Source organism: Hippocampus guttulatus, chromosome 13, assembly GCF_054856545.1.
Source record: "Hippocampus guttulatus isolate MCC_2025c chromosome 13, RoL_Hgut_1.0, whole genome shotgun sequence".
NCBI classification, from domain to species: domain Eukaryota; kingdom Metazoa; phylum Chordata; class Actinopteri; order Syngnathiformes; family Syngnathidae; genus Hippocampus; species Hippocampus guttulatus.
Genome location: NC_141273.1, coordinates 5,208,827 through 5,223,657, shown reverse-complemented (window position 1 = coordinate 5,223,657; position 14,831 = coordinate 5,208,827). Strand labels below are relative to the sequence as shown.

General features: G+C 41.9%; 1 protein-coding gene across 1 annotated transcript in view; it reads right to left on the bottom strand.

The window, feature by feature from the left end:
• Positions 1–14,039, bottom strand: part of fndc5a (fibronectin type III domain containing 5a) — a 28,055-nt gene extending 14,016 nt beyond the window's left edge. Inside the window, exon 1 of the mRNA XM_086128140.1 lies at positions 13,572–14,039. Within this exon, the coding sequence (XP_085984266.1) occupies positions 13,572–13,659 (88 nt within the window). The 5' untranslated portion in view covers positions 13,660–14,039. The remainder of the gene's footprint in view (positions 1–13,571) is intronic.
• Between the last annotated feature and the right edge of the window lie 792 nt (positions 14,040–14,831).

The following is a 14,831-nucleotide window of genomic DNA, read 5'->3' as shown; positions in this document are numbered from 1 at the left end:
ATTGAGTAGTCTCATATCATCATCATATAATCTCCTTTCTCATGAGCACTTTGAAACAGTAATTCGTGCCTTCGTCACATGCCGGCTAGATTACTGTAATACACTTTACTTTGGAGTCAGCCAATCCTCCATCAAGCGTCTCCAGTTGGTCCAGAATGCTGCTGCTTGCCTCTTGACTGTTAATCGAAAGAGGGAGCACATAACTCCTACTCTGGAATCCCTTGACTGGCTCCCGATACATTTTACAGTTCTTTTCAAGATCCTATTATTTGTTTTCAAATCTTTAAATGGCCTCGCGCCACCGGAGCTCTCTGAGCTCCTCCGCCCCTACGCACCCGCTCGGTGCCTCAGGTCTGCAGGCCAGACATTATTAGAGGTAACAGGAACTAAGTGGAGGCTCAGAGGGGATCGAGCCTTTTCCGTTGCTGGTCCCTCTCTTTGGAACGACCTCCCACTGAACATTCGGCAAGCCTCCTGGCTGCCCATCTTTAAAACTCTTCTCAAAACTCATTTGTATTCTTTGGCTTTTGACTCAGCATGACTTAGACTTGATCTTAGTTTTACTGTTTTGTGCTTTCTACCGTCTTCGTTATTAATTTATTCACACCTCACCCAGGCGCGGGGAGAACTTACAAATTCCACACAGGAAGGCCAGAGACAAGATTCTAACCCAGAACCTCAGAACTGTGAGGCAGATGTGCTGAAGATGGATGGATGGATGGATGACTCCAAAAAAAACAAAGTTGATGAAGTCGATTGTGCGGGCTGGTTAAATAAACAGGCGGCATGGTGGTCGACTATTGGTTAGCGCGTCGGCCTCACAGTGCAGAGTTGCAGGGTACAATTCCGGCTACGGCCTTCCTGTGTGGAGTTTGCATGTTCTCCCCATCCCTGGGTAAATTTTCTCTGTACTCCGCTCACTCAAATGAGTTAGAGCAAACAAAATGTGGCTTTTATGTGGTTGGTGGCTCCCCAAAATTAGCAGAGCAACATATTTCTCCTCTGTAACTCAGTAATGTGTTTTTGTCTGTTCCATTAACACTTCCAATTCAATCACTTCATATTTCTTTTTTTGTTTGTTTGTTTTGTTTTTAAGCTTGTGCTGTTTTTCCGAATTTTCAATGGTGCAACATTTCAGCACAAAACCCTCTTAAATACAGCAGCCTCCACCAGTTTTACACAGTGCGTCCAATCTGTGACATTGATGGAATTTAGTGATTTTACTCAAATAGGTTAGGAAATTTTATAACACACCATTAAAGTACCTACCCTTTTTTTTAAGCCGTTTGTGCCATCTCATTTTAAGATGGACAACGTTTCTAAGACCTCTAAAAATGTACATTAAATTACACACTGTAAGTAAAAAATGTCTGAAATCTACAGTGTGTGCTATTTCAGCGCCGTTGACTGCGCCTTAAATGTATCAAACTAGACTAAAGATATTTCCAACCATGGTTGTGGGCCATAGATTGCTCAAATGGCAGTCAGCTGTGGATCAATAAATTCTGCAGACAACACCAACCTGCTGCATTCAGCAAGATAAACATCCACCTCTGCAGTCTCACTGTTACTAGAGCCAGGGGATGGCAGGTTAAAAGCAGACCAAGGATGCATTTATGAGGTTTTGAAACAAGTCTGGATTGCACCATATCTCCGCCAAGCTCATCTGGCAAAGCAGTATGGGATATTTTTTTCTTTTTCTCCTTTTTTCTAATTACTGTAGGAGTTTTTTTTTCAATCTTAACAATTGAATGCGTTACCAAGGGAAAGTGAGTACACCTGATGATGACGTGTACAAACTCCAATCCCTTTCATCAAGACTTTCATGTGCCAATAATCTGTAACCCGATAGCATGAGAAAATGTCCACTGTAGTAACCGCTGTCCCTGAAAGGATTCAAATAATTAATACTTACTTGCCATCATTCACTACCACAATGAATTTGAAATAAAATGATCAAGCTGTATACAACTGTAAACTCATTTAAAAACGATCACAGAAGTGTGTCATTTACAATTTATGAATTGCACCCGTTTTATGGAGAATAAAGCTGCTTCCCTGCATGCAAAAGCATTCGGACAAGGTTAATTAACTGGATGGATTCAATTTGCCTATTATTTCAACACAAACGGAGCAGAAAAAAGTTATTGAGGGCAGATATTACAAGGGTGCTGGGCAACCGCTGCCTATATGAAATTCGATGAGGTCTCAAAGCAAGTGAAGGAGGTGAATACGCCATAAATTGAGAGCAGTGATCGCAAAACCCATAGGGGCTTCTTTGCACAGCCTGCTCTGGTGCTGGCCAGCTCTTCATGACTACTAATGCTTCTTCTGGGAGGTTGCTGTGTTCTGCTTGTAAGTCTGCCAGCCACTGGGCGTTGGTATTGTGCCACGCTTCCTTCTTCCAGATACTCTTCCAGTATTGCTCTGTCTCAGTTTTAGGAAGGTCTGTTTCAATATTGCAGCCTAGCCACTAATACTAAGACCTAACTGGGTTGTTGGAGGACATTGTGTTTATGCTCCTTGCATCTCCCTCTCTCGTTTACCTCTTCAGGGTAAGCAAGTAAGGCTCTGAGTCATTGCTTGGCAGTCTCGAGTGCCTCATCCATGGGCAATTTGTTGTATTTCTTGGGCAGTTCTCTCCTAAGCTTCACACGTCTGCTTTCCTTTGTTAGGAGGCTTATTTCTCTTCGGGTTCCTCTTACTTTTGCCTCTAGTCTTCTCTTCCACGGAGATGGTCCATGCTCCTTCCGGTTGTTCGTCTCGTAGCCAAGCATCTCTAGGATAGCTGATACTGCTGCATAGATCAGCCCATCGGTCTCAGTGATGTTCTCGGTCGGGACACTTAGCAGTGCTGTGTTGACATCATCCAGGAGTGATTGTGATGGTATGTTTTTGTTTTAGTGAGGCATTTTGACTCCTTTTTGCTGTTGCAAGTATTTCGCAATTATTGTTTTTCTCTGCAAAGAGCAGCAATGTGGGCAGCAACCCTACCACGTCGTCATCCCAGAATGCATTGCTCACGCGAAAACAATGGCGGCGTTTATGCAAACAACATTTTTACGAAACGCATTAAACTGGAAATTATTTTTGAAAATGTTATCCTATATAACGCTACGAACAACTAAATGAATCACACAGAGCAAACATGTCATTAAGGCCAGGGTTCCTTCTCAAACTTCCGCTCATTGCTTTCATGTCTTTATTCACTTCCTTTCAACCATTTCATGATGTTATCAGACACAGTGAGTGTTGCCGGTGACCACGGGCTTTAAATATCCGTATGACAGTCAGCTCCAATGAAACACCAGACGCACATTTTCATAAACTCTCCCTGAGCGCAGCTGTCTGCATCGCTGTGAGACATGGGTGCTAGTTTGAGCCACGCTGGACATCCCGCCGAGCGTGTTTGTTCATGATGGCAGCTCGTTGTCTATTCCATGCTGAGGGACATCCAGGGTGACAACACTTCGATATCCCTGTTCATTAGAGAAATGATCGCAATAGACAGTGTTCGTGGGAAACGATAGACAGTAAAGGAGAGATAGACACAATTTCCCGGCACACCTTGGGAACATGAATACAGTGTTGGCTTGTGATTATTTTATGAACATCCTCTTCATCTCGATGCCACGACAAGGGAGATGATCATGTACTGTATTTATTGTTTTGGGTTTATTGCTTCAAGTTGAGTATTTGTCAGGCTTTGTCTGTATTTGTTTCTATTGAACTATTTTTCTTGGCTTTCATTTTGACAGTAAACGGTTTACATACAAACATTGTTGTACCTAAAAAAAAAAAAACAACTATGCCAAAATAAAAACAGAATACCTCACCTGCATTTACTAATTTGGTGAAATAAAATAAAAAAACAAGTGATTGGGCATAGGTGAACCTTGCAATTAATTGTTCAGTGTTTGAATTGATGACCTGTCTTCAGAATCACTGCTTCTCTCTGCTCTCCATTCTGGTTCGACTTCACTGCCTTCCTTTGGCGACATGAAACATTGATTGCACCCCATGATTTTTTTCGACACCACAACATCAGCCATAGAATGAATTCAAGCGGAGCATTATATTTTAAAAAGTAGCGGTTTTGATGTAGTTTTCACATTCAATCTTATTAAATCGTACAGATATTTGATATTTGGCCACGACATTCGTCAAAGGAGAAGTATGTGCTTGGTGGTTGCGCCTTCTCGGCAGCACGCCTGTACCAGCACAGATGTTGATTGGGAGGAATGTCGGCGCCATTGACTGTCGGTGCTGGACAGACCTGGGGTGCTTGTGTTTTTTGCGCCTGTAATGGGCAGCATTTTTCACAACCCCGTTTTGTTCAGTGGCTATGTCGGCGCTGTTGGACAGTCGGCGTTAGTGCGGCTGGATGGATGGCTGCTGAAGTTGAGGATGAGGAGAGACGAGCGTTGGCGCAGAGCGCCGATGCGTATTTGGAACCGAGAGTCGCCGCTTGGAATTGAAATGGATTTCCATGGGACAGGAGAAGTGAACCAATCTCTTTTTTCCTCAATGGATGCTACAGCTTCTTGTTGACTTTGAAACTTAGCTTGTAGCCGACGTGTGCACATTTTGAGCATGACGTCTCTGATCCACTGGTTAAAGGACACTTTGAATCTCTCCTCTTTCATCTCAAACTGCTTCAAACAACAAAGCGTGTGACGGAAAAGTGGTTAGGACTGCACGACTGTCCGTGTTTTATGTTATGTGTTGTGTTTATTATTTTACTTTATGTTAACTGTTTTGTGAAGCGCTTTGTTACAGCTGCCGCTGTTGTGAAAGCGCTATATAAATCAGCATGTATTGTATTGTATTGTATTGTAGATATAACAAATGCCGTGGGCCGTGAGTGTGTTTTGGCAATGTATGTATATTTTCAATGTAATGATTCCTTTGCAGGCACACACTGGACCTCTGACAAGCAGTCAATACATTAACATTTGTTCTGAATAAGCAACAATGTAATTGCATTACATTTTCAACAGAATTTTGCAGCGCACCATGTCTGTTAATGTATCAAACAACCTTAATGAGATGTGTTTCCTGAAAGCCATCCTTGACTATATGGTCTGCATACTAATCTTTTAGAAAGCTGCGTGGGTTTTCTCCGGGTACTCCGGTATTTCTCCCACATTCCAAAAACATGCATGGCAGGCCGATTGAACACTCTAAATTGTCCCTAGGTGTGAGTGTGAGCGCGGATGGTTGTTCGTCTCCGTGTGCCCTGCGATTGGCTGGCAACCGGTTCAGGGTTGCCCCTGCCTACTGCCTGAAGACAGCTGGGATAGACTCCAGCACCCCCCGCAACCCTTGTGAGGATAAAGCAGATTGGAAAATGGATGGATGGATGGATGGATGGATGCCCGATTAAAATAACATGCTTGACAATGACACATACTGTCAACTGGAGTTTCCAGCAAAATAAAAGAATGACTGAGATGTGATAAAATCACCCCCTACACGCGGGACTCCGACTCTTACATTTCAAAAATGTGCATGCTCGGTCTGAAGACCGTGAATGTTCCCTAAGTGCAAATTTCAGAGAAAATACAACTATGACAATGTTAAATCTTTGACATACTTAAAAGAAATAGTTTATGCCAACCATCAAAAATGGTATATATGCAGGAGGAACTATTTATGAAAAGCCCAATTGATCCACTTGAAATAACTGGTTTGCTTGAGAAATGTATTTTATTTATTTATTTATTTTGTTATTATTCTTAATTTATATGAAGTGCTTTCTTTTTTTTTAACTTCATCCAAACTGTCATTTTTGTCAGTGCAGCATCAGAAAAAAAAGACATAAAAGTTTACTGTTCCAATCTGTACAGTGAAGTGTTTCGCAGCATCGAGAGGCAGCAGGTGTAAATATGAAAACAGCACAAACACTGTGGAAATAAAAAAATAAAAGTAATACAAGCCTTACCGAAATGCTGAGCAATAAATTAGTCCGAGCTGATGATTGTGAATATTATTTTATGACAGCATGGGGGTGCTTATTTCCCCTTGCTAACATGTTATTGAGGGCAAGAGGCTTGCGGGCTGTGGCTGCTCTTTGCTCTTTGGGGTTAACACACATTCACTGCAGAAGGCCGCTCAGCTCATCTATATTTTACGTGCCGTGATAGAGCCATCAGGGTTTTATGGCCTGAAGATAGCCTTCACGTGTGTTAGAAGAGACCTCGGCACACGTGCACGTTTGCTCCACTCACGCACCCTCACACATAGACACACACACACACTGAAGTACGCAAACAGAACGCAACTGCATGCTGACACGGTCACACAAAAGTCACGATTGATATGGCAGCGCACCGGAAAAAAGGTCATCACAAAGCATAAAGTGCCTCATTCGGATGGTTGAACATCAGGTACATAATTTAGATATGCTACGTCATAAATATTTGCCGATGTGGGATGCAGCAGCATTTCACAGTGTAACACACTATACATCTGATTTTATTGTTATATTTAATAATATCTATTTTTCAGGGTGTGAAGATTAAATTACGCAAGGCCAGTCAAAAAAAACGTCTAAATATGCCCTTGAGCTGAACCAAAGTTCGACTGTGACAACTTTGACAAGACTATCCTGAAGTCTGCATTCTGCTCCCTACCTCCCTTGTGCTTTTCTTATACATCCCCTGTCGCTGTGACCTTGTCAGAGTAAAAACATTTTTTTTTACAGGTCAAATTCAACAAGAAATTTTCTGGATGACCACCTCACATTGTAACGGAGGCAGAAAGTGTCTGAGTGAGTGGCCGCAGGAAACGTGACTGTTTTAAAAGGAAACACAAAGATGTGTCATTTTGGCCATCTGTTCTTGTGTTTTTGGAGAGTTTGGAAACAAACATTTGAAGTCTAATGAAGTCTTTCATTTGCTGTTCATTTGTCTGTCACTACAATCTTAACCTCACTCACCGTCACTGGAAAATCTCCTTTTTCTTTTTCTTCTGTATTCAGAAATTCACAGTGAGTGAAATAGGGCGACAGTTTCTTTTCACCCAGTCATCCTGCTATTGATCTGTCTCATGTGAGTTACGAACTGACAGCTTTATGAAGTAGGCGGTTGCGCTTATTATAGAAGGGAACAAGTGGCCACATTAACATGGACATCAATCAATATTAACTCAATGAAGGCTCTGAATAGACAAAGTCATGTAAACCAGCGGTTGCCAACAAGGATATTTCATCCACGGCTGCATAGATTTACAGAACCAAAAATATTTTATTGTTTTGTGTTGATTTATTATTTATATTATCTGGGTCAGAATTATTATTTTTTGTTTTAATTTGAAAACCAGGTGCATTCACCTGTGCTTATACATTCAGAACGAAAGGGGGGGGAAAGGCAAAATGATAAGACAGAAGAAGGAGAGCCAACAGCTGCCAAGAAAAAGAAATCTGTGCTTTCAATTTCCAACATTACTTCTGAGTGAAGTGGTATTTTATTTAATGACAGAGACCAAAAGAGACTCATTCCCATTCAATCCCATTAATCCGGGATAGGACCACTTCGTTGAAGAGACTCACAAAAGAAAAAAAAAATTGAGGAAGATTGATGTAAACAACATTTTCTGATGATCTCAACATGGAATAAGGCTATATTCATTATACCATATAGTCAGATTATGACACAGACATTGCCAAAGCCAGTCACCCCAAGCGATGCGGCTGAATGTGACTGAAGTGGACCATTACAAAAAAAAAAAAAAAGACACCTAACACACGCCAAGCGATTGAGCACCATACATCTGGCAACGGTGTTGCAACGGAAAAACTAGTCTGTCTCAGGTTTTGAGGTTCCAAGTGCAATATACTGTACTGCGTTTTTTTTTTTTTGATTGAATCACAAAAATAAGGTTTGATGATTATCAAGGGCAAAGCGGATGGCCACAAAGAGGAAACATTGATTTATAGAGTGGGGATATTGGCAGTGATTGATTGTCCAGTTCAATGACTACACCGAGAGCCAAAACGCACGATGAGCAATCATGGAGTTGTGAAGTCCACAAATCAATGCCTAATATCAACAAACCCACCGACCACTTTAACCCACAATAATCACAAGTGCCCTTGGTTGTCTCTTGATTGCTACTTATTGTTTTATTTGTTTATATTTATATATTTGTGTCTTTATGTCTCTTTTATGCAGTTCGGTTTCGCTGCCCTTATTTTGAGCTGTGTGTTTTCAATGCACTGCATGTTTGCACTGTGGTTGAGAGGAAAGAAATTTCATCCGTGCTGTATGTTGTATATTGAGCATATTTGACAATGAAGCCGACTTGACTTGACCCCCATGAATTAAAATACCACCCCAACCCCACCTGTTCTCGAGGATGTAAACACACATGAAAACATTCATCCATCCAATTTCAACATCGTTTATCCTGAAGAGGGTCAGGAGGGGTGTTAGAAATTATTCCAGATGACTTCGGGAGGGGCGGCCCGGTAGTCCAGTGGTTAGCACGTCGGCTTCACAGTGCAGAGGTACCGGGTTCAATTCCAGCTCCGGCCTCCCTGTGTGAGTTTGCATGTTCTCCCCGGGCCTGCGTGGGTTTTCTCCGGGTGCTCCGGTTTCCTCCCACATTCCAAAAACATGCATGGCAGGTTGATTGGACGCTCTAAATTGTCCCTCGGTGTGAGTGTGGGCGTGAATGGTTGTTCGTCTCTATGTGCCCTGCGATTGGCTGGCGACAGATTCAGGGTGTCCCCGCCTACTGCCCGAAGACGGCTGGGATAGGCTCCAGCACCCCCCGCGACCCTAGTGAGGACCAAGCGGTTCGGAAAATGGATGGATGGATGGATGGGTAATATACGATGGAAAGTTGAACTACTGCATGCGTCAATGAACAACCAACAACCGTTGCTCAAAAATTATTTACCATTTATCATGGCCTCAGCCATTGCCACCAGATCTTAGTGCACAAGACCACTCCACAAAGCACAAGGTCATCATTTCTTTCGCGTGTGCCTTACTAAACCTCAGATGGGCCCCTGAGGCGTTTTGAAGTGAAAACGTGCCGGATGCAAGAACAACCATATTCTGGGATATAACAATGTGGGAATTGGAAAGGACACAAAATGGCCTCTTATCTTCTCTGATTTAATGCAGCAGATCAGGTGCTTAACATACATATTGAAGTAAGATGATCTGAGTCACGCAAAGGCCAGAACAAAGCTATGGAACTTTGCCTTATACAAATACAACAAGGACTGAAAGAGCAAAAATCTGCAAGTAACAGGCGTCCCCCTTGAAACAGTTTGAAATTGCCTGAAGATGCCACAAGATGCTCTTAAACTTTCCGTACTTCAATGTACACTAGAAATCCCAATTCCCATGAAGTTGGGTGTGAAACGTAAATAAAAATAGAATACATACTGTACATGCATCCTTTTCAATCTACGTTCAGTTCATTACAATACAAAAACAAGATATTTAATGTTCCAACTTTATTTTTTTTTTCTCAAATATTTTACTACTTCGATGTAAAGCACAAAAGTGTGCTGTGTGAATTTTGGGGGGGAAATCATGTATGTTGTGTCGTCCGTATCAAAGAAGAAAATGACCATTCGGAAAAAGCCAGCATGGTATGCGGGTGTGTGCCCATGGCATGGGTAACTTGCACATCTGTGAAGGCATCATTAATGCTGAAAGGTACTGTTACATACAAGTTTCGAGGCAATATCTGCTGGCATCCAAGCAATGTCTTTTTCATGGACATCCCTGCTTATTTCAGCCAGGCAATTCCAAGCCACATTCTGCATATGTTCCAATCAAGTTCATAGTGAAAGACTGTGAGTACTGTATTAGATTGGCCTGCCAGCAGTCCAGACCTGTCTTCCATTGAAAGTGTGTGGTGCATTATGAACTGCAAGTTACAACAATGGAGACCCTGGAGTGTTGAGCAGCTCAAGCTGTACATCAAGAAAAAAGAAATCCACCAATGAAGCTTCAACAGTAAAAGCTTTATTTGTATAGACAGTGCTTGGGCCTAAAAACGGGCACATCTTTGTTTTCCGTGCCAGTGCAAGCCTAGTTTATTGTGTTTGACAATTTTGTAGGCCCCTCCCACTCCCCTGGAGCACCTGACAATTTGGTGGCTGAAACTAGACCAGCTAGAAGAAGGTCTAAGTTGTGGCGCAGCTGTTGTAATGCGATTTTGGTGAATTTGCAATGAAGGGGAACAGATTTTAAGCTTCGTGGATATGTGTGATGGATGCCATCATATTTCATTCATAAATATGACAACAACGAGATTGTCGGGGAGTTCACAAACGGATATGAACAATCCGGTTGGAAAGCGGTCTCAAAGTGTCCACTTGATTGTGGTGATCTTTGGTCACTCTGGCCAACTGTACATCATACACCCATGGAGGTCTGCTCCCAGTTCCTATAAACGTAGTCTCATTGCACGCTCCACCCAACCGCACAATTGGACCGGCTTCGCAATTGGCAACAAAATAGATCCCTTAGTGTTCCCAACAGCTTGGTGAGTGTTGTTGAAACGGATATGGATGGTGTGGACACATTCAGAGGAGAGCTCGTAACTAGAATGGTCGGCGTGAAAGGCACACTGAAAAAAGAGACATGAAGGTCGTTGGTGTTAGAGAGGAGGATGCAGAAGACAGGCTTCGAAAAGGATGATGAGCTGTGGCGACCCTTAATGGGACAAGCAGAAAGGAAAATCATTTCAAAGATGCTCTATCCTGTAGACTCCAGCATGAAAATGTATCACCTGCTCCTGTATGACACCAAGTCCCAAAAGATAAATGTAGTTTTACATGCAGGCATAAAAACATATTCTCTCAGACTGCATTCTAATTCAAAGTATCAGAAAAAGAAAGGAGGAAAGCTTGGAATCATTTTGTCTATTGCATCAGCGTTCAGTTTGTTAAATGACTAATTGATTTTTTCCTTTTTCCTTGGAACAGCCCAGGGAAAATTGCTCTCGAGGATTTATGGACCCATTGAGATGAATGTGTTAGGTAGTCGATTTACATTTTAAATTGAAACATTACCTCTCCTTTCCCAGGCTCAACCAGCTGTTTATGAGTTCCTATAAACACAGATGCTGTAAAGACGTCAGTGCGGCGTAAATATTACAGTCCCACTCCTTCTCACTCTTGCCAGGCTGACACTCAGACTTGGCATCACATCACATCAATGTATCCTGGAGTTTCTAGTGCTTGTCATTTCAAAAAAAAAAAACAACAACAAAAAAAATCACCTTGACCTCTTTTCCCCCTATTTATGAGCTTTATGTTATTACACTGTTAAATCATGATATGCTGTCATGGGCGGATATAATGCCATTTTGCATATGTCATAAATTTGCATCCAATTATTGTATAAATAGATTATGAATGCTTGTGCTTGATTACCCGTGAGATTCTCCCTCTGTGGCCAAAGTATGATAAATAAGTATATTTATGAGCTGGCTCAAGCAAAGCCATCCATCCAGAATAAAACGGCACCATCTCAACTATTATTCAAATTGGATGAGTAAACAATGAATAAATGAAGTGTGAGCAAAATCAAATGCTTTGAAAAGAGAAAGTCAATCCAAGTGTCAGCGGATTGCTTGATAGATGGAAAAATGTACCAAATCAGAGAAACATTGACATTTTATGCTTCAGAAATGATTTGTGTCACCGTCTCATGGTTATCCTGTGAGTATCCAGGTATGTGTGTCGTTCAGAGGCAACAAAGGAAAAATCAGTCCATTGATCTACATCAGAGCACACCTCCAACAGCAAACAAACGCATGCGATTCATCAATGTCAAGAGCCCCGTTCTCCTTTTCAGTTAGTAGGAGATGTGAGGTAATTGGTCATTTGTGAAAGTCTCGGGCTGGGTAATAATTCAATATCAATATATTTCGCAATAGACGCCTGATCAATTGTAACAGAAATTGCACTCAATTTAATATCGATATCTGGGAGCAAACACTGACCCTGTCATTGTGTGTGCTGTGGGAAGAGGCTACAGTAGGGCGTTAGATTTGTGTCACAATTACAAGCACCTAAAAGGAAATGTGTAAATGTATTTTTCATCAATATGTAAATCTATTTAATCAATAGACTAAGATGATATACATACATTGTGCTCGGTGCAGCCCTACTAAGTGCATTGTTTAAAAATCATCTGACTTTAATCTTTACATTGACAAGTTAATTTGACTTTTTCAGTTGTTTTAACTTCCTATTTAAGGTTCAATATTATATTTATAAATACATTTACCTAAATTCAACATTTTTGCTCCGGATCTTTGTCATGAAGTCTGGAATAATAATAATAATAATAATAATAATTTAAAATATTGATAATGATAATATCGACTGATATGAAATATTATATCATGATACCATTTTCAACCACATAGTCCAGACCTCAACATAGGAAACTCACATAATTGTGATTATTTTCATGTAGAAGTTATGTCGAACCCCCAAATGATTTGGGAGTGAAAAAAATTAAAAAATAATTCATTCAATAATTAATTAATTCATAGCATTCACTGAATGCCCACAAGATTATGACCACTGACACATTGTGATGAGATTCACTATTCAAGCTTTTTCAGCACTGCATGGTAGCCAAAGTACAGTATTAAAAACGTAGTATGAGGGTGGACAGTTTTCCATCACTGAAAACTACAGCCTCAAGAGTAAACGTGGATTGGTCCCTTTTATAGTTTTTGACAGGGTCAGTTAAAATTCTGAATTGTTGTCTTTTTAATGGGATGTAGTGATTGGATTGGATTGGATGCCTTTACCAAATGGCTTTATAGCTAATAGCCTAATCATTGTTTTGGACTGTGAGTGCAGCAAGGGGTCGTAAGCACACCAACACCAGTGTTTACAGTATGTGCTAATTCTTTATAATGACTATAATACAGGATAGGTCTTAAATTTCCGATTTGAAATGTGCTAGGGTGAAGTCATACAATAAGAGGTAACTGGTACACGCGCGACAGTGCTGACATCGAGCACATTCGTGATTTTTAATTTTTTTTTTCTTTCTCAGAATGAAATACAGTAGGCTGCCACTGAGGTGCACATGCAGGTCCCTCTTGTACACAGGAACGATAAACAGTGCAGATATTGTAGACTTCGGACAAATATGTATATAAATATGCCTTTAAAATATTTTATAAATTACAGATTTCGGGTACGAACACACACGCGGGCGCGCGCGCGCACACACGCATGTACAGTGTAATATGATTGGCAATTACAGTTTTAATACAGCCTATTCAAGCCAGTCAACCTAGCCCATCTTAATACCGTCCAATAATATAATCGGACCGTATTTGCGAATGAGGTAAATTCGCGCGTGTTGGTCACTAAAATGTCACACACACGCTCTCCACAGGTTCCAAAGACAATGCGCTGGGTGCACAGTGATGTTGACGTCCGTGCAAACCAGGGTTTTATCCATGCACATCGCGGTGGACACCTTTCGTCGCACAGTCAAAAGGCAGTCAAACGCGGATGCTGCTGCACGAACACAACTGTCGTTCCAATTGCACATGAACTAGAAACTTACCCGCTGAGACCCGCGAGACGCCAAAACAGCTGAGAACGAGGACAAAAAATCGCTCCATCTTTCTCGCTCGGATGACGTGCGGTCCCATTTACTCCTCCAGCCTAGGAGGCTGCGTTAATCGCCCGGCTAAGCATGTCCCTCCCAGTAAGAGGCTCGTTTGGACGGGAAAAGAACACCAAGCAGTCCCGGTAGCCGCTTCCTCATTCAACACGCTCGACTGTGCCCGAGTACTACGAGCATTGCTTTGTGGGCTTCACTCTGTCTTCTTCATGTACCAGCGGAGCTCCAAAAGAATCCTCGACCTGCACCTGATGATGATGATGATGATGATGATGGTGCGTGCTGATGCTGGAGGTGGTGGCTGCTGCAGAGTGAAACGTGCTGGTGTTGTATTATTATGAGAACCAATGCCTGCCTATAGGCTAAACCAGCTGTATTATACAGCCGAGAGAACCACTCAAACGCACGCAAGTTAGACCATTTCCAAGGAAAGCAAAGATTTTAAAAGCCACAAATCAACATGTTTAGATTGCATTCAGCAGGAACAAACAAAATATTAAACATTCTGGATACAAACTGCCAGAAGCATTTCACTTCGACTAATTCTCTCTCTCATTCTCCTGCTCTACAATCTCTGAAACATCACTGCCCACTCACATATTAAATATGCATACAGTAGCCCACGCAGACAGTCTCTGCAGCACCGCTTGGCTTCTTCCTACTTTTAAATCAAACATTTGCCCCTTAACTACTCAGTTTTTCTACCCCCTCACAATTGCTCCCCACTATCGGCAAACAAAAGCGGACACTCCCATGCACGCAATTTCACCAGCTCGCATACTTTCAGGGGCCTCTGTTGAAAAAGTTTAGATACCGTACCTGAACTTCAGATTGGATCCCCTGCAGCAAGAAGAGTGCGTGTCTATATCTGTAAGTGTGTGTGAGCAAGTGGTAGGGCAGTCGGTAGTCTGTACCGGAGCTGGCTCTCCAAGAAGTGTTTTTCACATGCAGGCTTGCACCTCGATTCATAGCCTGCTGCCTGTGACGTGCCACAGGGAACACAGTTATTGTGCCGTTCTTGCTCTCCTTCATTTACGTGTGTGTGTGTCTGTGTCACAGACACAAATTTATCTCTGGACCAGGGTCAGCTGAAATACAGACAGGCTCCACCTCCCCATGACCCTGCACAGGAAAAGCGCTAAATTGGATGAATAAAAGAATTCAAGTGCTAAAAAGCTCATTCAAGATAGTGGAATCTTT